Source organism: Halichoerus grypus, chromosome 2, assembly GCF_964656455.1.
Source record: "Halichoerus grypus chromosome 2, mHalGry1.hap1.1, whole genome shotgun sequence".
NCBI lineage: Eukaryota > Metazoa > Chordata > Mammalia > Carnivora > Phocidae > Halichoerus > Halichoerus grypus.
Window position 1 is genome coordinate 63,294,676 of NC_135713.1, and position 22,797 is coordinate 63,317,472.

The following is a 22,797-nucleotide window of genomic DNA, read 5'->3' on the forward strand; positions in this document are numbered from 1 at the left end:
GACATTATAAACAAACTGCAGCTCATGGAAGGGAAGTAATTTAGCCTAAGTCTCCCAGTTAGTGACAGCAGAACAAGGATCTGAACCCAGGTCTATCCAAGTCTGTCCTACTCAGCAGGCCGCACTACTAACCAGTACAAACTGACATCACCAGAGCCTGACACCCTCTCCTTTTCTTTCCAACCCCACCTCACATTCCACCTGACCACCTTCTCCACAGCCCAGAACACGGCCACCTCCGCTTTGTTCCAAGCTGCAGCACCCCTTCTCACAGGTCCTCCCCCCCACAATCACACCCTCTGTATTCAAGACTTGCACTGAGTCCACCTCCTCTCCCTTCAATCCTTCCCCAGGCTTCTCCGCTAACAGGAGCTTTACCCTCCTCCTACTCTTACTTCCCCCGCTGGTGTGCACGGCTCTGACTGAGGCTCCACGTGTCCACATGCACACATACCCATCACGGCCCCGAACGGACTGCAACAGACAGCAGATGCAGTATTTCTCCTCTGAACCCCCCACCACGCCCGAGTGTGACAGAGAAGTCTCCTCTCTTCCTTCCCATCATTGCAGAGTCCATGATGAACGGGGCTCACTCAGCTCCAGCATTTAGAGCCAAGAAAGCTGACAGACCACTGCCACGTCTCTGCGGCCAGCCCGTGTTCTCCTCAGAAGCTGCTCCTCCTCGAGGAGAAGGGATGTGCTAAGCATCTCCCGTGCGCCAGGGGCTGTGCTGGACCCTTTACAAACATGTTATGTCTTTTGATTCTCCAAACAACCCAAGGAGAGGAGGATTTGTCATCTGCACTTTATGGATGAGGAAAGTGGGCTCTGAGCCATCACTGCTGGAGCCGGATTCAAAGCCCGTTCCGCTCACCCACGAAGCCAGCCTTCTTTTCATTCTATTGCAGGGTCAGAGGGAGCAAAGAAGGCAATACTTATCCACACATAGGTGTTTCTGAGTGTGCAAAGCACTTCCAGGTGTGCGATCTCTACTCCCCTTCTGAAAGATAGGACCTACCTTTTAACCCTGTGCATGGGCTTTTTCCTTTCCAAAGAAGGAAGACATTTCGTGGTCCCTTTTGTGATTAAAACCCTTAGGGAGTAAAATACATCTTTGAAACAGAAAAGGGAGTAAGGGCTTAGGTACCCCATTCCTGGTCATTCTAAAATAAAAGGCCACTGACACATCACACCGAACCAGCTCATAATACACACACACACACACACACACACACACACACACACACACACAGTTTTCGCTCTGTACCTCACAGAATGGGCCTCCTCCTGATTCCCTTTTTTGGATCTAATTGCCCCTGGTCAAAACTCCCTGCACTAGCCTCCTAATCCACTCTATCAGGACACCACCTCCCACAGTTTAGGGGCGGGGGTGGGGTGGGGGGGAATAATCCTCAAGGCACACACATACACCTTACACGAGCTTAACATCTGGCAGGTTTCATCCTTCCCTATATCTCATGCCATAGAGAAACCAGAATCCTAGCACAAAACATACTATAATCTTCACTACCCATTTCTTAGCCTGTCTTGTAACTACACAGCAATGGGTCATTGGCATAGCAAATCCCAAACTCTCTTTACCAACTACAGCCTAGCTCAGAGCAGAATTCCCCACCCTCTTTTGACGTGCTAGTGTTTGGAGCAGTAACTGTATGACATGGCTGGACTGATTGAATACATCAATTGCTGGGTGACTATGAATGGTTCCCTTCCTGCTCTGAATTAGACAACTCACTCAAACCATAGGCGCATCAGGTCTGGGACAAATTATGCATTTCTCCAAGAGGGACCCAACTTCTAAGCCTCCCCAGGACTCTGAAGTCAAAGCACAGAAATGTCAGCAAGGCCCTGACAGCAAAAGCTGCCACAAGCTTGAGCTCTTTCCTCACAGATAATAAGGGTTCTCCTGTTGCTAAAAGTGAAAAAGCTAGCTGAAAGCAACAAATCTCTTAGTGCAAAGTTGCGTGGATCACTACTTTATACAAACCCAGAGGGAAAAAATCCACATGGATCAAAGAGGCGGGAATTGATCAAATACTAAGATCTAGACTAAACCTTGATGTCTGATTCCAATGCTAAGGGGGATATATATAGATGGCAGACAACCATAAAAATAAATATCAGTGTACCGCAGTTTACTCCCGGTGACATAACAACACTGAACTGACATAATGAGGTGGCATGCTGGTTTGCAACTAAGAGACCATCTTCAGGGAAGGATGCAGGCAGAGGCTATTCTGGAGGCTGAAGGAAACACTACTGAGCCTGAATACTAGACTCAACCAATCACTCATTAACTTGGGCCAAGAGTCAACTTCTCAGGGCCAAGGTTTACTCATCTGTAAAATGGGAATGGCAAGTGGAGATAGAATAGCCACTGCAAATAGAAGGCATATGGACCTTTAAGCAAATCTAGATCTGAATACTGTCACTTAATGAATAACACTGAGTTAAATTCCCTGAAGTAGTAAAATGATGGTAACACCCAACTGCAAAAGGCTGTGGCAAAAACTGAGTAAAGTGCTCATTACTGTACCAAGCCTAAGGAATGTCTAATTACTAAAAATTTCTATTAAGACTTACTGAATGTTTATAATACTGCCTGACATGGTGTTGAGCACTTTGCATGCTTTACCTTGTCATACCTGTTTTGTCTACTCTGCAAGATTTGTATAAACATGTTTCTATACATAAATATGAGCATAGGAAAACTAAAAGGATACACACAAAAATGCTAATAGTGAGTATCTCTTGGGAGGAGAAATACGATTTTTTTCTCTTTGCTTACTTGCTTTTTCCAAAATTTTCTACAAACATCATTTATTGAGGTATATTTCTATATTTTTAATGCCAAAATACATTAAAATACAATGAAAATCAAGACATTGCTCACAGGTAATCTCCTACGCGAGCCACTTCTTTCGGAGGTAAGAGCTAACAAAAGTTCTGCTTTCCCTGAGAACTGGCACGTGCTCTGCTTTTCATTAAGATTAACTGACTTCTCCCGTTTTCACTTTGCCACCAGGGGGCACAGCCAAAATTTTAGCTCAATCATTCAGTCAGGTCCTCGTTCTTTGCATATTTCTATTTTAATTCCCCCAGTTTCAACTTTCTATTGTAATCTATATGTCTTATCCTGATTTTGGATTTGTTTATATTTTACTGCTTTTCTCAATGTTTATCATAAATTTATTGTCTACAAATCCTTTGTAGATTAAGGCAAGGTATACATACACTTAAGCTGAAAACTTTAAGGATTGCTATTGCCCATACACTTCATGCTGGGTCCCTGCACTTCACAGAATTCTTGGTTAGGACATTAAATGATAGAATTACCACCTCTAAATACAATCTGAGATTTTTTTTTAAATGCAAAACTGCAACATCTCCCAATACCTGCAACAACAACAAAAATACCACAACTTTTAAAGTCTTAGAAGTCCCATAATTAAAGTCAGTTTTATTAAATGCTCAATTCTCAAAATTATATACATTTCTTTTTACTATAAAAAATCTCCATCCCCATCTCACCCTTCTTCACTCATCACCCCCCCCCAACGTAGGTACTGTCCAAACAGAAGCAAACCCAACAAAGTCTACCATACACCCAAAAGCAGGGAAGACAGGAGGTCCCCAGAGGACAAGATATGCGGGTGTTATCGTGCAGAACCCTCCTGCAAGGGGGAGAAAGAACGGGAAGAGCTCACATAACAAGAAGGGAACTGGAATAGGCAGATTGACAAAGACTTGTATAATTTATACCAATTTACAAATGCTTGAGGTGCCCACCAACTCCAAGAGAAGAGACCAGACTAATACACAAAGGAAGGCCTCTGCCAGCGTCTCATCTCCCTGAGGGCCTCCCTTCAGGAGTCATTAGGAAGCCCAAATAGCTTCACAGTTCCTGCTTCCCGACTGCTGTCATATTTGCCATCTTTGTCATCACAGGCAAATGCCAGCAGAGGCCTTTTGGGGTGCCAAGCCACGGTGAAAGTCGGGGACTCACACTGCACCTCCCATAGCTTGTCTCCTATAAAAATCAATATAGAGAAACCAATCAATACATTAATAATAAGAAACCACATTCATTAAGTACTTGCCTACGTTAACTTATTTAATCCACTTTTTAAAAGATTCTGTTTATTTATTTGAGAGAGCACGAGCCTGGGGGGGGGAGGGGCAGAGGGAGAGGGTGAAGCAGACTCCCCGCTGAGCAGGGAACCCAACATGGGGCTCGATCCCAGGACCCTGAGATCATGACCTGAGCTGAAGGCAGACGCTTAACTGACTGAGCCATCCAGGCGCCCCTCATTTAATCCACTTACTAACCCTACAGGACAGGTACAATCATTACCCCATTTTACAGAGAACACCAAGGCACAGGGAAAGCACAAGCCAGTAGGTGGCAGAGCAAGATCTGAATGCAGAGCCTATGATCTAAACCTATTCTGTACTCCCTAGGAAAACAGTAACAGCAGTTAATATTTATTGAGCACCCCTTAGGAATCAGATGGATTATACTTTAGTTTAATAAAGTATAATGACAATGCAGCAAGGCAAGTAATGATTTTAAACCCCATTTTATAAAGGAACAGGTGACTGAACAGTTAAGTCATACCTCAAGGAAGCAGCAGAGTCAGCACATGAAGTGAGTCTGTTTCCAAAGTCACAGGTCTTTCTGCTAAATCACAATGCTTTGCAAATAGATTTTTTCCCCAAAAAATGTCATTCTTCCTACTTGAAATTAAACATGATTTTTCTAAAGCCATTATTCCTTTAGTCCCACTTTACTTTTTTTCAACCTTAGGGTTAAGATTAATGTTATAAAACATAAACAATGTGGTGTTATTTTAAAGTTGCAGGATACATTAAATTATATGCTTCAAACTGGTCAACTATACGGTAAGTAAATTATATTTCAATAAAGCTGTTTAAAATATATTTTTTTTATACACACATGAGCACATATGTGTGTGTAGAGAGAGAGAAAGAGAGATTCTTTTTGTTAAGTAATCCTATTTCAGGGACAGTTAACCACTCTTCATGATGCTAGTATCTGGCAGTCTAGCTATACGTCTGAGCAAATTTCTGTATTACACAAACATAAAGAATAGTTTCAGAGGCTGCTACCTCCATTTTACTTCTCTTTAGGCCTCTACTCCATCATTTGTCAGTCATTTGGGATTGGTTAGGATAAAGAAATTTATACAGATCAAGAAAACCAGAGTAGACATGAAAAGGCCTTCTAAAACGTTTCCTAAATAACCATGTGGCTTCATAAACTTTAACATCTTGACAGTTTTATTGGAAAGTTTAATCTCTGAATGATAAATAAGGTGCTATCTGGGTGAGACTGACATTACTACTCCAGGCCGCTGAAGTTCTAAAAACACCAGTGCAATATGTATGGTGTATCTAAAAAGCTGAAAGTAAGTGGACTGTTAAAATACATGCTATCAGAAATAAAATTCCTTATTTTACATTTAACCATTAAAAATATGTAAAACACAAAATCTTATTTAATATGACTCCAACTATAGGGGCGCCTGGGTGGCTCAGTTGTTAAGCGTCTGCCTTCAGCTCAGGTCATGCATGATCCCAGGGTCCTGGGATCGAGCCCCGCATCGGGCTCCCTGCTCCGCGGGAAGCCTGCTTCTCTCTCTCCCACTCCGCCTGCTTGTGTTCCCTCTCTCACTGTCTCTCTGTCAAATAAATAAATAAAATCTTTAAAAAAAAGAATATGACTCCAACTATACATAGTATAGTATGTGTATATACACACACACAGATGTATAGATGTCTATGTATAAAATATCTATATACATAAATATCTACATATGAAAAAAAGATTGGAAAGAAATATACTAATACGTTAGGAATTCGCTACCTCCAAATTATGGACCTATGTGTGACTGTTAATTTCCTCTTTATATTTGTCAGCATTTTCCAAATATTCTATACTGAGCATATATTACTCTTATTTTACAAACTAACATACAAAGACATGCTTACTGCATAAAATTCCAACAGTACTAGGGTATAGAGCAGCACTGGGAAACAGAAACTTCTGTGATTGGAACATTCTACATCTGCGCTATCCAATACAGAAACCACCAGCCACATGTGGCTACTGAAGTCCTTAAAATGCACCTAGGGTAACTGAGGAACTGAATTTTTCATTTTATTTAATTGGTTTCAGTAATAATACTTAAATTATAATTTAAAGTAAATTTTATATTCTCCCAATCTTCTAAGTCTGAAACAAATTCTTTCAAAAGTCCTTCTATTAATTTAGCTTTAGTTTCTTTACCTAAATAGGAACACATCATATGCACTGATTGGCTACTTGCTTTGCTCATTCAGTAAAATGCCTTGCCAATCTTGCAATTCAGCACATATAGAGCTATGTTTTTCTCTTGGCACACTGTAATATGGATGTATCACAACTTACTTAATTATTCCTCCATAATGAAAATTCAGACTATTTCCCTTTTATGTATAAAACAATGCTATAAATATAATTGTGCTTCCCTTTGATAATCATCTGACTTAATTTTTAGCCTAGGTTATAGAGAAAATTTTAAAAAATATTAAAAGTATTTGTCTGAACTACTTAGAAAAATTAATACAGTCATATTTGATATATTCCTGAAAGATTATATGTGAACTATATCATATTTTAGGGGCATCGGGGTGGCTCTGACGGTTAAGCAGCCGGCTCTTGATTTCAGCTCAGGTCATGATCTCAGGATCCTGGGATCAAGCCCCGTGGTGGGCTCTGCACTCAGCGGGGAGTCTGCCTGAGGATTCTCTCTCCCCCGTCCCTCTGCCCCTCCTCACGCTTGTGCACTCTCTCTCTAAAGTGCCTGGGTGGCTCAGTTGGTAAAGCATCTGCCTTTGGCTCAGGTCATGATCCTGGGGTGCTGGGATTGAACCCCATGTCAGGCTCCTTGCTCAGCAGGAAATCTGCTTCCCCCTCTGCTTCTGCTGCTCCCCACCCTTCACTCATGCTCTCTCTCACTCACACTCTCTCTAATAAATAAATAAAATTGTTTAAAAAATAAAAATTAAATAAATAAATAATAAAATCAATCATATTTCATACATATTAGGTGAGGCAGACAAACTTGCGCAAAGATGACACAGGAAAAACATGCACATGCATGCACTGTTAAGAACAAACACTGCAATAACCTTTCTGTAAGTGGTTTGGTCCTTCACAAAATGTGAATACCTTGGACTCAGTCAGCAATCCCACTTCACTGGTTTACCCAAAAGGATGACCTAAAATGAAGTCCATAAGGAATATTTCTCACAAGCATTACTTATAATGGTGCAAAGACGAGAAACAACCAGAGCTGGGCAACTGAAGTACCTACAGGCATGTGTAAGTATATACTGGCAGTTTAAGAATATACGGACATATTCAATGGAATTCTAGACTGCATGAAAAGCGGCAGCAGAGCTCAGTAGCCATCGCCATGTTAAGAAGCTGTAACATCCTGAGGTGAGGCAGGCACAGCCTGGAGCAGGAGAATACCCATACATCACACAAACAAGGGTGACACAAAGGAGCTGTGTATGGCTGCTGAATGGCTGGACAACACTTACCACACTGTCATCAACAGTGGCATTTTTACATTGTGGAATTCCAATTTTTTAACTTTACTCTTTGAAGTCTTCTATATAGTTTAAATTCTTTTACTAAAGTATCATGTATTCCCCAAAACAATAAAGCTCCATTACAAAATAAATCTGAGGAAATGACAGAAGATGGCAGAGTTCAGGAGGTTTCTGAGTTCACCCCCTCCCACAGACACACTGAGGCAACAAGTGTATCTACTGCAATTAACTCTGAAAATGATCTGAGGACCGGCAGAAGAGATCTTCCACAGCTAATCCTAGAGAGAAGCCCACATTGAAAGGGTAGGAGGGGTGGAGACAGGGCCAGGAACCAAACCCCTGGTGCATATAACCACAAACAGGAGAGCCATCACAAGCATGGAGGAGTGAAGGGATCAGATCCCACACAGGGCAATCCTGGCCGTAAGGACCTACACTGGGAAGACAAGTGCCCATAATGTCTGGCTTTGAAAATCAGCAGGGCTTAACTCCAGTTGAACTGGAGGGCAAAAGAGCCAGCACACTACTAAGTATCTCAGGCGGAGACAGCACTGAAGCAGCAGCTTGAAAAGCACCTACGGTACACATGAAGGAGATATAGGAAGGGCAAACGTTTGCAGATTTCTCCAGGAATAAAAAAGTGCTGGCGGGTGCCATTTTTCTTGTCGTCCGTGAGCCTAGATAGCTAGATGCTTGCAGAAGCCAATTCTAACATGCTCCATCTACCTTGTTAACAACACATGCCCTGCCCCAGCATTATCCTACCACCCACCCTACCCAACCCACTGGCCTCCACAGGGACCCCTCCAAAGCAGCTCCTCCTCTGCCATATCCAGCAGGCAGCCCCACATGGGACCAGCATCCCTCCAAAGTGACTCCTGCCCTGGGGGACAGGGAGATAACCCTACACACCGGCTTGCCCACAGTTCCTACAGCTGGGCCTCTCAGCTGGCTGCACAAAGAACAAGCCCTGCCCTTCTGTGTACCTGCAGCTGTCACACAGGCTAATTACACACAGCTAGACTGAATGCCAGCCCCACCCACCATTGAGTCCATGGCAGCTGCAGCCAGGCCTCTCAACAGCACGGGAAGCAAACCCTGCCCAGTGCACCTGCAGCAGGCAAAGCGGGTCACTGCAGCCAGGTGGGCTGAGAGCCAGCCCCACCCATCAGCATGCCCACAGCAATCACAGCTCAACCACAGCAGGAGGGTGCACACAGCCCACACAGGGGACAGCCCTAGCATGCCTGGTTCCGGTGACCAGGGCAGATAGCATACAGGGCACCACAGGACCTCTTCTACGTAAAAGTCACTACTTTCAAGGCCAGGAGATGTAGCTGACATAGCTAACACATAGAAACAAACACGGACAGTTAGACAAAATGAGGAGACTAAGGGATATGTCCCAAATGAAAAAACAAGACAAAATCACAGAGAAAGGACTAAACAAAAATGGAGATATGTGATATGCCTGATAAAGAGTTCAAAGTAACGGTCCTAAAGATACTCAACTGGACTTGAGAAAACAGTGGATGGACTCTGTGAGAATTTCAACAAAGAGACAGAAAATGTAAAAAAGAGCCAGTCAGAGCTGAATACAGTAACTGAAATGAAAAATACACTAGAGGAAATCAACAGCAGACTACGAGATGCAGAAGAATGGATCAGAGATCTTGAAGACAGGGTAATAGAAAGCAACTAAGATGAACAGCAAAAAGACAAAAGAATAATAAACATGAGAATAGCTGAAGAAACCTCTGCAAAATCATCAAGCATGATAACATTTGCATTATAGGAGTCCAAGAAGGAGAAGAGAGAGGAAGGGGGCAGAAAATTTATTTGAAGAGATAATAGCTGAAAACTTCCTGAATCTGAGGCAGGAAACACACATCCAGATCCAGGAAACAAAGAAAGCTCCAAACAAGAGGAACCCAAAAAGGTTCACACCAGGACACATAATCATTAAAATGGCAAAAATTAAAGATAAAGAGAGAATCTTAAAAGCAGCAAGAGAAAAGTAGTCACATACAAGGGAAAACACATAAGGCTATAGGCTGATCTCAGCAAAAACTTTGCAGGCCAGAAGGGAGTGGCATGATATATTCCAAGGGCTGGAAGAAAAAAACTTACAACCAAGAATACTCTACCTGGCAAGGCTATCATTCAGAATTGAAGGAGATAAAGAGTTTCCCAAACAAAAGGGAGTTCATCACCACTAAACCAGCCTTACAAGAAGTATTTAAGGGAATTCTTTAAGTGAAAAGAAGAGGCCATAATTAGAAGAAAATTATGAAAGGAAAAAATTTCACTGGCAAAAGCAAACATATGATTAAAGGTAGCGGACTAACCACTTATAAAGCCATTATGAAGGTTAAAACACAAAAGCAGTAAAATCAATTACATCTACAAAAATTACTCAAGGGATACACAAAATAAAAAGATATATGACATAGACATAAAATGTAGAGGGGTAGTAAAAATTCAGTGCTTTTTAGAATGTGTTCAAGCTTAAGCAACTAACAATATAGACTGCTACATACATAGGATGTTATTTATGAACCCCATGGTAACCACAAATCAAAAACCTATAACAGATACAAAAAATAAAGAGAAAGTAATCCAAACACAACATTAAAAAAAGCCATCAAGGGTGGCTGGGTGATAGACATTGGGGAGGGTATGCGCTATGGTGAGCACTGTGAGTTGTGTAAGACTGATGAAATACAGACCTGTACCTCTGAAACAAATAATACATTATATGTTAAAAAAAAAAAAAAGAGGAAGATAGCAGGAAGGGAAGAATAAAGGGGGGGGAATCAGAGGAGGAGACGAACCATGAGAGACTATGGACTCTGAGAAACAAACTGAGGGTTCTGGAGGGGAAGGGGGTGGGGGGATGGGTTAGCCTGGTGATAGGTATTAAAGAGGGCACGTACTGCATGGAGCACTGAGTGTTATACGCAAACAACGAATCATGGAACACTACATCAAAAACTAATGACGTAATGTATGGTGATTAACATAACATAAAAAAAAAAAGCCATCAAACCACAAGGGAAGAGAGGAAGAGAAGAAAGGAACAAAGAAGAACTACAAAAACAACAGAAAACAATGAACAAAATGGCAATAAATACATACCTATGAATAATTACTTAAATGTAAATTGACTAAATGGTCCAATCAAGAGACACAGGGTGACTGAATGGCTGAAAAAACAAGACCCAACTATATGCTGCCTACAAGACTCACCTCAAACCTAAAGACACATACAGACTGAAAATGAGGGGGTGGTAAAAGATATTCCATGCAGATGGAAGTGAAAAAAAAAGCTGGGGTAGCAATATTTTTATCAGACAAAGGCAACCCTCTCGGGTCCCCTCCCTCCTCAGGAACTTTGTACTATCACTTTGCTATCACTCAATAAACTTTGCTTTGCTGCCCACCAGGGGGGAAAAAAATTATCACACAAAATACACTTTGGAACAAAGACTGTAGCAAGAGACAAAGAAAAGCATTAAATAATGATAAACGAATCAATCCAACAAGAGGATGTAACAATTATAAGTATCTGTGTACCTAACATAGGAGATAGGAGCACCTAAATACATAAAGTAAATATTAACAAACATAAAAGGAGAAATTGACAGTAATACAACAATAGCAGGGGACTTTAACACCACACTTACATCAATGGATAGATCATCCAGACAGAAAATCAACAAAAAAACAGTAGCTTTGAATGACACATTAGACCAGATGGACTTTACAGAGATATAACAGAACATTCCATCCAAAAACAACAAAATACAACACATTATTTTCAAGTGCACTTGGAATATTCTCCAGGATGGATCATATATGGTAGGCCAAAAAACAAGTTACAATGAATTTAAGAAGACTGAAATTTTATCAAGCATCTTTTCTGACCCACAACAATATGAAACTAGAAATCAATTACAAGAAAAAGAAAAAAACTGGAAAAAACACAAACATACAGAAGCTAAACAACATGCCACTAAACAACCAATGCGTCAATGAATAAATCAAAGAGGAAATTAAAAAATACATGGAGACAAATGAAAATGGAAACACAACAATCCAAAATCTTTGGGATGCAGCAAAAGCAGTTCTAACAGAAAAGTTTATAGCAATACAGGCCTACCTCAAGAAACAAAAATCCCCAAATAAACAAATAAACCTTATATCTAAAGGAGCTACAAAAAGAACAAAGCCCGAAGTTAGTAGAAGGAAGGAAATAAAAAAGATAAGAGCAGAAATAAATGAAATAGATACTAAAAAACATCAGAAAAGATCCATGAAACCAAGAGCTGGTTCTTCAAAAACATAAACAAATTTGATAAACCTTTACCAGACTCATCAAGAAGAGAGAGAACTCAAATAAATGAATTCAGAAATGAAAAAGAAGAAATAGTAACTGATACCACAAAAATACAAAGGGTTTTATGAGAATACTATGAAAAATTATATGCCAACAAATTGGACAACCTAAAAAAATGGATAAATTCGCCAAAACTGAATCAAGAAGAAAGAGAAAATTTGAACAGACCAATTACTAGTAATGAAATTGAACTGGTAATCAAAAAACTCCCAATAAAAGTCCAGGACCCGATGGATTCACAGGTGCATTCTATCAAACATTTAAAGAAGAGTTAATACCTATTCTTCTCAAACTATTCCAAAAAATAGGCAAGGAAGAAGAACTTCCAAATTCATTCTATGAGGCCAGCCTTACCCTCATACCAAAAACCAGGCAAAGACACTACCAAAAAAAAAAAAAAAAAAAAAATCCAAAAACAAAAAACAAAAAACTGCAGGCCAATATCCCTGATGAACATAGATGCAAGAATCCTCAACAAACTATATTAGCAAACCAAATTCAACAATACATTAGAAAGATCATACACCATGATCAAGTAGGATTTATTCCAGGGATGCAAGGATGGTTCAATATTTCCAAATAAATCAATGTAATACATCATATCAATAAAAGGATAAAAATCATATGATCATCTCAATAGACACACTAAAAGCATTTGACAAAATAAACATCCGTTCTTGATAAAAACTCAACAAAATGGATTTAGAAGAAACATACTTCAACATAATAAAGACCATATATGGAAAACCCATAGATAACATCATACTCAATGCTGAAAAACTAAAAGCTTTTCCCCTAAGATCAGGAACAAGACAAGGATGTCCACTCTCACCATTTTTATTCAACACAGTCCTGGAAGTCCTGGCCACAGCAATCAGACAAGAAAAAAAAGAAAAAGAAAAAAAAAAAAAAAAAAAAAAGGCACCCAAATTGGTAAGAAAGAAGTAAAACTGTCAGTATTTGCAGATGACATGATACTATATATAGAAAACTGTAAAGACTCCACAAAAAACTATTAGAATAAATGAATTCAGTAAAGTTGCAGGAAACAAAATTATTATTTTTTTTTTTTTAAAGATTTTATTTATTTATTTGAGACAGAGAGAATGAGAGAGAGAGAGAGAGCACATGAGATGGGGGAGGGTCAGAGGGAGAAGCAGGCTCCCTGCCGAGCAGGGAGCCCGATGCGGGACTCGATCCAGGGACTCCAGGATCATGACCTGAGCCGAAGGCAGTCGCTTAACCAACTGAACCACCCAGGCGCCCAGGAAACAAAATTATTATACAGAAATCTGTTGCATTTCTATACACTAGTAATGACGTAGTAGAAAGAAAAAATTAAGAAAACGATCCCATTTACAACTGTACCTAAAAGAATAAAATACCTGGGAATACATTTAACCATGAAGGGAAAAGACCTATACTCTAAAAACTATCAGTAATTGAAGAAAGAAATTGGAGATGACACAAATAGAAAAATACACCATGCTCAGGGACTGGAAGAATTAATATTGTTAAAATGTCCACACCACCCAAAGCAATTCTCAGATTCAATGCAATCCCTATCAAAATACCAACAACATTTTTCACAGAACTAAACAAATATCCTAACATTTGTATGAAACCACAAAAGACTCTGAATAGCCAAAGCAATCTTAAGAAAGAAGAACAAAGCTGAAGGTATCACAATCCCAGATTTCAAGATATACTACAAAGCTATAGTTAATCAAAACAGTATGACACTGGCACAAAAATAGACAAATGAGAGATCAATGGAACAGGATAGAGAGCCCAAAAATAAACCCACACTTATATGATCAATTAATCTACAACAAAGGAGGCAAGAATATGCAATGGAAAAAAGACAGTCTCTTCAACAAATGGTACTGGGAAAACAGGACAGCTACATGCAAAAAAAATGAAATTGGACGACTTTCTTACACCGACACAAAAATAAACTCAAAATGGATTAAAGACCTAAGTGTGAGATATGAAACCATAAAACTCCTAAAAGAAAACATAGGCAGCAATCTCTTGGACATCAGCCTTAGCAACATATTTATGGATATGTCTCCTCAAGCAAAGAGAAACAAAAGCAAAAATAAACTACTGGGACTACACCAAAATAAAAAGCTTTTGCATAGCAAAGGAAACCATCAACAAAACAAAAAGGCAACCTACTGAATGGGAGAAGATACTTCCAAATAATAAATCCAATAAGGGGTTAATATCCAAAATATATAAGACACTTACACGCTCAACACCAAGGAAAAAAAAAGTAAGCTGATTAAAGAATGGGGTGCCTGGGTGGCTTAGTCAGTTGAGCATCCAACTCCTAGATTTCGGCTCAGGTCATGATCTCAGGGTCCCAAGACTGAGCCCCATGGAAGGCTCCGCACTCAGCAGGGAGTCTGCTTGGGATTCTTTCCCTCTGCCCCTTCCCCCACACTTGCTCGTGCTCTCTCTCTCAAATGGGTGAATGAATCTTTAAAAAAAAAAGGGGGGGGGGGGACAGAAAACCTGAATTGACATTTTTCCAAAGAAGACATATAGATGACCAACAAACATGAAAAGGTGTTCACATCACTGATCATCAGGGAAATGCACATACAATGAGATATCACCTCACACCCATCAGAATAGCTAGTATCAAAAAGAACAAAAAACAAATGTCGGTGAGGATGTTAAGAAGGAATCCTCACACACTGTTGGTGGGAATGTAAATTGGTGTAGCCACTGTAGAAAACAGTATGGAGCTTTCTAAAGAAATTAGAAATAGAAATATTATATGATCCAGTAATTCCACTACTGGGTAATTACCCAAAGAAAACAATAACACTAGTTCAAAAAGATACGTGCACCCCTATGTTTACTGCACCATTATTTACAATAGCCAAGATATGGAAGCAACCTAAGTGTCCATGGATAGATGAATGGATAAAGATGATATACATATATATATACACAATGGAATATTAATCAGTCATAAAAAAAGAATGAGATCTTGCCATTTGTGAGAACATGGGTGGACCTAAGGGGTATTAAGCTAAGTGAAATAAATCAGAAAAGACAAATACCATATGACTTCACTTATACATGAAATCTAAAAAATGAAACAAGTAAATAAATAACCAACAGAAACAGATTCATAAATAAAGAAAACTGCTGGGTGCCAGAGAGGAGAAGGTTGGGGTGATGGGTGAAATAGGTAAAGTGATTAAGAGGTACAAACTTCCAATTATAAAATACGTCATGAAGATATAAAGTACAGCAACAGGAATATAGTCAATAATATTGTAATAATGTTGTATGGTGACAAATGGGGACTACATTTATTGTGATCAATGATTAATGCATATCTGTCAAATCACTGTCATACATGAAACTAATATACATTATATGTCAACTATACTTTGATAATAAAAAAATTATTCATTAAAAATAAGTAAAGCTGAGGAAATTCTTTCGTAAAATGAATACTCTCCTCCCACTTTTCTATTTTCAAATTCTATTGGTTGTTTTTATTTTTTTTTATTTTTTATTTTTTAAAGATTTTATTTATTTATTTGACAGAGAGACACACAGCGAGAGAGGAAACACGAGCAGGGGGAACGGGAGAGGGAGAAGCAGGCTTCCCGCAGAGCAGGGAGCCTGATGCAGGGCTCGATCCCAGGACCCTGGGATCATGACCTGAGCCGAAGGCAGACACTTAATGACTGAGCCACCCAGGTGCCCTCTATTGGTTGTTTTTAAAGCAAATCACATGTATTTTGGTAATTCCTAGGATTATAAAAAAATATGCATTTTTTAAGTTCACATACAGGCAAAATATAGAAAAAAAAGTATACCACAACACTAAGAGATTGTATTTAGAGGTGGGACCACAGGTAACACTTTTTTCTTTCTCCTATTTTCATATTTTAAAAATTTCATCATGATAGAAGAATTAAAAGTTAATACGATGCAAAATATTTTCCTAAATCACTTTCTTTCAGACCTGCCCCTTTCTGAACTCTTTGCTCCCTCATGACCCGACTGTAATGGTCATAATAAACAAAGCTGTCTTAAGAAGAAAATTCATTTATGCTAATGAAGGTGAAGTAGTAATGTGAAGATGAAAACATGTGACAGGAAAAGTCCTGATGGCCACAGGTGACAGACAGAAGACTCATTACGGTAGTGAGGGTTTCCGTTACCTGTCTCTACTTCAGCAATGTCAATAAAATGATCTTCCGAGGCTGATGCCAGCATTTTTCCATCGTGGCTAAAACTGAGGGTCCTCACAGGCCAATCCAGCCTATAACAGAGTGGACAGAGGACACGTTAGAATAACCCAGTAAGAGTAGGACACGATTTCACCCAAAATAAAATTAAATTAATTTATCCAACAAGGAAAGTGCTGGCAGAGCTGCTTACCTGGAAAAGCACCGAACACAAACCAACTCATCCACATCCCAGAGGCTGACCAAAGCATCTGCACTTCCTGTGGCAAAGTACTTCCCCATGGGGTCAAACTTGATACAGATGCAGTTGGAAGGATGGGCATTGATGGACTGCACAGGCTTCAGCTCTGGGTAGCTGAGAAACAAGACAGAAAGCAATTAAACTACGGGAAGAGTACTATGGTACTAAGACGACAACAGGACATACTGAAGAAGAAAATCAAAGACAACAGAATAAACATCAGACTGTAATTCAAACAAACTTTCCTGGACTTACAAAAAAAAAAACAAAAACAAAATTAGATGATCATCAGACCTTTCTGACAGTAAGACTTTATGCCAAAAGAAAATGGGGTAATATATTTAAGATATACAAGCAAGAAAATAGGAGTCAAGGATTTTTATATCTAGAAAAATTGACTATCAATTATAAAGAGCTCAAATACTAAGCACAATTAAATATCTGTAAGTTTTATAAGTATATAAGTTATAATAAGTATGAACTTAGAGAATACTGTTCCATGAACCCTTCCTGAGGAATCTAAAGGATGAACTTTGACAATCAAAATGACTAGAGATTTATCAGCATGGGACTGGTGATGGGCATTACATACACAGCTTCTTGTACAAACTGTAGATGTAAAAGAAAGGCATAGTACATAGCAGCTCTACACTCTGATAATATATAGTATTAATTTTTTTTAATGGAAGAAAAATGAGGAAAGCAATGCAAAAAGCAAATTTTACTATTTTAAGTAATCTCATTAGTAGTGGTAGTGGTAATACTGTTATTCTGAGATATCTCCATGGGTAACATGGAAAAAGGTATTAAGTAACTGTGGGATATTCTAATTCTATAATCCCTTGTGTCCTTGAGAACCAGAATACTCAAATACTCAGTTTTGAAGGAAAGAGTTATTTATAATATAGAAGATGTTTAGAAAATTCCACTAGTCCTGAATTTTAATTGGAAGTTATCAATATAAATTCACAATTCACATATTTTATATTTAAAAATATACACATATACATCCTTCCTCTGTCCACTGGAAAGGTCTAGAAATAATGACCAAACCAGCAATATGGACATCCGTAGCTCCAATATCATTTCTCAGAAAAAGAATCCAGGGATTCTTAGAGAAGCTTCTGATTAAAGGTCTGAGGCAGGAAACATACAAGATGAACTTGGGATATCTGTCATACCAGAGAGCAACAAACTGAAGACTACTAGAATTATGTCAAAAAAAATGACTCAGGAACAACTTGAAGAGGCTCCCATTAGCTAAAGATGGGATAATTTGAGATTCCATAAGGATAATTACTCCAATAGACTGAAATACATCTACCATGCTTAAATACATGAGTTTATAATAAGTCTTAAAAATAAAACCTAGCTGATCATCTTTGGAGGCGACAGAGAACTAATTCATTATCTGATGAAAAAGGGAAAGAAGCATTTATCCTTCCTTTTCTAAGTGAACTATATTCTTTTTTTTTTTTTAAAGATTTTATTTGACAGCGAGAGACATAGAGAGGGAACACAAGCAGGGGGAGTGGGAGAGGGAGAAGCAGGCTTCCTGCCGAGCAGGGAGCCTGATGCGGGGCTCGATCCCAGGACCCTGGGATCATGACCTGAGCCGAAGGCAGACGCTTAACGACTGAGCCACCCAGGCGCCCCTCTAAGTGAACTATATTCTTAAGTAACCAAACAGTAAATGAGAGGAAGTATCTTATATTCCAACAAATAAATAAGCATACAAAATCAGCAAAATCCAGACAGGAGAATCTCTGCAGGTTAACAGTCTAGTTTTCCAACAGCTATATTATAAGTAAAAGAAGGATGAAGAGCAACCTGGTAGTTTAACACACTTAAAAGATACCAAGTTTTTTTAAGTAGACAAAATTAGAGTATCTAGAAATGCATACTTGGTAGCTAAAACTATAAAGAAATACTATAAAAATCAAGACAGTGTTTCATTTTGAGGAGAGGGATTTATGACTAGGACAAAGTACATGGATGGACTTCTGGGATGGCCAGCAAATTACTATTTCTTGACCTGGGTGGGGTTACACAGATAATAGTTCATTAAGCTATATGTTGTTTTAAGCAATTTTCTGTATATGTGTTTTATTTTCTAATAAAAAGTCTTTAAAAAAAAAAAGCTATAGAATCCCAACTTGAATAAAATTCAAGTTGCGAAGCACAGATTTCCAGCCTTTTATATAATCTGGTCCCAGATTATATTTCAACTTTATCTTCCCTCTCTTCAGATACCTTATCTGCCACCATTCCCAGCAACTCTGACCTACCAACTACTCTCCATATAGGCCATGCTCATTGACACCTATTTTGTCCATTGTATGCTTCCCTTTTGCTGATTCTTAAAATTCTACTCAGCTTTCAAGGTCAAGCTCCAAAGCTGCATCCTTCAATTCCCAACTCCCACAGTCAATATGTTTCCTTCCCTGGGATTCCAAACTCTGAGCCTCTCTAAAAGAACCTATTTCACACTGCCTTGCACTGCCCACCCAGAATAGCAGAAAGAATAGAGTCGACAGACCTGAATTTCAATTCCAACATTTCATTCATTTACAGAATAAATATTTACGGAGATCCTAACTCTGTGTAGCAAGTATTAAGGTAGGCACTAGGGATTCAACAGTAAACAAGTTACACATGGTCCCTACCTTCATGGAATTTATAGTCTAATGGAAGATATAGATAGTAAACATTTATTATAGGGGCACCTGGGTGGCTCAGTCGGTTAAGCGTCTGCCTTTGTCTCAGGTCATGATCCCAGGTCCTGGGATCAAGCCCCACATCGGGGTCCCTGCTCAGTGGGGAGCCTGCTTCTCCCTCTCCCTCTGCTGTTCCCCCTGCTTGTACTCTCTCTCTCTCTCTCTCTCTCTGTCAAATGAATAAATAAAATCTTTAAAAAAACAAACAAACATGTAATTATAATATAGAATGAGAAATGCTTCCAACAGGAAGTACATAAAACAAGCTTCTAACCTAGGGAGGTAGGAAAGTAATGAAGATGGCTTCCCTGGAGGGAAAGTGGTATTTAAGCACAGACTTTACGGGTACAAATTTGCCATAATTCAAGGTGCATCTAGTTCTAGTGCTCACCAGCTGACTAGTGATTTAAACTCTCTGAATCCCAGATCCTCATCTGTCAAATAAGACTCAAATAACAATCCCACAGAATTTCTGTGAGGACTCAGTAAATATAAGGTGCCTGGTTCAAAGGTGCTCAACAGAGGTTAGGATTCTTTATTACCATTTGTCCTTTAAGCTCCTTCAGGACAGACTTGCATCTAATTCATCTCTGTATCCACCACAGCACCCAGAGCAAAGATATGACAGTCTCTAAGCTAGAACCCCCTCACCTGAGGATGTTGATACAACCATTGCCATTTGTCAGGAAGAACATGTTGTTGTCATTATTCCAGGAGATTTCATTGACTTCAAACTTGAACTGCTCCTCTGCTTTGGAACGGTGTGTCTTGGCATCAATAAAGGTTACCACATCATCCTTGTTGCCTACAGCAATGGTCTGCCCATCAGGACTCCAGCAGATATTAATGTTCTCCCCTGGAAACCCAGATATAATCAGCAAGATACTGTTTGCCCATAATCCTGCAGAAGTTTATTTTTTTTTTAATTCTACAAAGACCAGAGCTATCTCCAAACCTCATTCACTAAGGTCCTAGTCGATAGAAGGGAATGACTACTTACTCACCAATTATGAGTCCAGCACTTTCATCTACAAATTTCCCCCATGGGTCCTCACAATAATTCTCTAAGGAACACTTTATTATCCCCATTTTACATATGAAGATATGGAAGATATGAGAGATGAGCCAAAGTGTCAAAGCCATGAAGTAATAGAGCCAAGATCTAAACCAGATGACTCCAAAGCCTCTTAGTCTTACACCAGCACTTCCCAAACTCCAGTCATTCACATGCCACTCTCACAATTTTTGTCCTATCCATGTTAACGGCTATATTTCTTTATTCAAGATTTTTCTTAAAATTGACTCAAAACAATTTTAGTTAAATAAGTTTAGCTTCCATTCAGCAATAAATTCTATGGGCTCGTTCTTTTTTTCTGGTAGGCATTAAAATATATACACAGCTGGTTTTTAATGTTCATCCATGTACCACCTAAATCACTCACACATCACTCAGTTGTCTACTTGGAGAAAGCACTACAGCATTCCACCTCCAGGGACAAGTCTTGTCAACAAAGTCCAGTGGGCCACAGTGAACACATCAATTAAAAATTTCATCAACTTTATCAATTCTATGCTGCATATATGTTTACACTTTATTCTCTACAACGTATCTTAAAATGCATCAGGATGCATCTCAAAATTTTTGGTTTATCATAGTTATCTAGAAACTTTCTTTTCTTTCCTAACAACATATAAAATATTGGTATATCTTATAATCAATGACATGTTAGTCAATAAAATATAATAAATGGCCTCAAGGTTTATAGGACAATACCTGGTGAAGAATAGATTCTACAAATGTACTGCACAACTTCCAGGTCATTTTCTCCCAGACCACCAAGACCATTCATTCCCAAGATCAGCCATTCCAGCCTATCAGCAATTTCCCAAATTCTCCATACACCTGCACATGCAGCTCCCTCCTAGAGCTTCCCCCCACCACTCATCCACCCACTGTACCATGACCACTAAATCCCTATTAACTATTTTGCTCAAATTCTGTGAGGTCTTACCTGCCCTAACAGGCAGACTTAAGCATTTCCATTACAGGTATCCATCTTGTAGACCTCTCCAGTATAAGATGAACCATATCATATTATGTTGGGTTTTTTTTAACACACATGTCTCTCTCCCTGCACTAAAACTAGTACAGGTCCTGGGAGCTGGAGACTGTCTTATTCAGCCCAGGATGTCCCATACCTAACACAAGGCCACACTTAGAGAAGATATTCAGGAAATGCTTATTGAATGACTATAAATAGCTCATCTTCCTATTGCCCTCTCTCCGAAGAGTCACCTTTAGTGTTCACAGTGGCAATGCATTTTGTAGTCCTCACATCCCAGATGCGAATGGTTTTGTCTCCAGATGCTGTGACAAAGAGGTCAGGATTACTTGGATGCCAACAAAGCTGGTCCACACTATCCCCATGTCCCCGATAATTGTTTTCTTTTACCTGCAAGAACAGAATCCAAATGTCACTTCACACATAAGTACCTGCCTCCACATGTAACTTCTTAACCTTATTCAAACCAAGGTACCTTGTGGCCAACAAAGATCCAGACAATTTAAAAGAAACCAGTCCTTCCACACCCCTTCCCCAGAACTCTTCCCAATACCCTCCTCCCTTCCTCTCCAATCACTCTGAATTGTTCTGAGGTTTGGATTCCCACACCAATGCCCTTACTCTTTTGCCTTCCCTGGCCTTCCTCCTTATTTCTGGTTCTCCACACTTAACTCTACCACCAAGGTTCCCAATCTTCTTGCTCACTCCCACTGGAAGCCCTATTATTTTCAAAGAGGCCCTCCTTACCACCATAGGGACCCCACCACCACCACAGCCCCTAGCCATTCCTCACCACCACATAACTCCTCCTACCACTCTCATACACCCTCACCTCACTCCAGTCCCATCTACCCTCCTCACCACCAGTCTTCATCCTCTCCCCGCCTCCACTCCCCGCTCATCTTTACACCGTACTGCTACACTCCCTCGCACCCCCACCTCCCTCGTATCACCACCATCTTCCTCTCCACCACACCCCCTCCAGATCCCTAACTACCAGCCTTGTCACTCCCGCACTCCTCTAGCACAACCCCCTTATCCCCACACCCCTCTCTTTTCCTCGCCTCCACCCGCTTTCCACCCCCATTCTCTCCCTCAATACCACACCTCGCTTTACCACAGCCCCTCTCTCTGGCCTGGGCCGGTCCCTGCCAGCTTACCAACCGGTCCTTCTCCAGCAGGAATACGCTGGCCGTCTTGTCGAAAGACCCTGAAGCCAGGCGACGCCCGTCGCAGCTCCAGGCCACCGAGTGCACCTTGGCGCTGTGTGCAGGGAACTCGCGCGTCTTGCTGTGGCCGCGGAACAGCTCCTGCATTCCCAGCACGTAGCGTGTGGGGCCGCTGGTCACTGAGCACCAGGGAGCCATTGAACCAGGACCGCTCTGGCCCAGCGCCGAGGGCCCCATGGCCGCCGCAGCCACCGCCATGGCAAGCTCCCAGCCACTCGCGTTGCCACCGCTTCTTTGGCGCAGTCAGTCCTGCCGCCGCCGCCGCACGCATGCGCCTGGAA

At 40.2% G+C, this 22,797-nt stretch overlaps 1 protein-coding gene across 2 annotated transcripts; it reads right to left on the minus strand.

Annotated features, from left to right (window-relative positions):
* Window positions 1–3,444: 3,444 nt before the first annotated feature.
* THOC3 (THO complex subunit 3) lies at window positions 3,445–22,790 on the minus strand. 2 transcript variants are annotated; one of them, XM_036115713.2, is made up of 7 exons: window positions 22,448–22,790; window positions 21,521–21,677; window positions 19,876–20,080; window positions 16,460–16,621; window positions 16,240–16,340; window positions 12,876–12,904; window positions 3,915–4,051 (listed from the first exon to the last, which is right to left on the minus strand). In XM_036115713.2, exons 1-6 carry the CDS (start codon window positions 22,712–22,714, stop codon window positions 12,885–12,887), a joined length of 912 nt encoding a protein of 303 aa, XP_035971606.1. In that variant the 5' UTR covers window positions 22,715–22,790; the 3' UTR covers window positions 3,915–4,051; window positions 12,876–12,884. The 2 variants fall into 2 exon arrangements, with proteins under 2 accessions (XP_035971605.1, XP_035971606.1); XM_036115712.2 differs by lacking the exon at window positions 12,876–12,904 and having other exon boundaries at window positions 3,445–4,051.
* Between the last annotated feature and the right edge of the window lie 7 nt (window positions 22,791–22,797).

What these genes read in the sequence shown, in the direction of transcription:
- THOC3 (XM_036115712.2), bottom strand. Translation starts at nt 22,714, where the DNA reads ATGGCGGTGGCTGCGGCGGCCATGGGGCCCTCGGCGCTGGGCCAGAGC. An exon ending in TGCCACTGTGAACACTAAAG is followed by an intron (nt 20,081 to 21,520) that starts GTGACTCTTCGG and finishes CTGGGTTTCCAG; the next exon opens with GGGAGAACATTAATATCTGC. An exon ending in TGTGTTCGGTGCTTTTCCAG is followed by an intron (nt 16,341 to 16,459) that starts GTAAGCAGCTCT and finishes ACTCTGTTATAG; the next exon opens with GCTGGATTGGCCTGTGAGGA.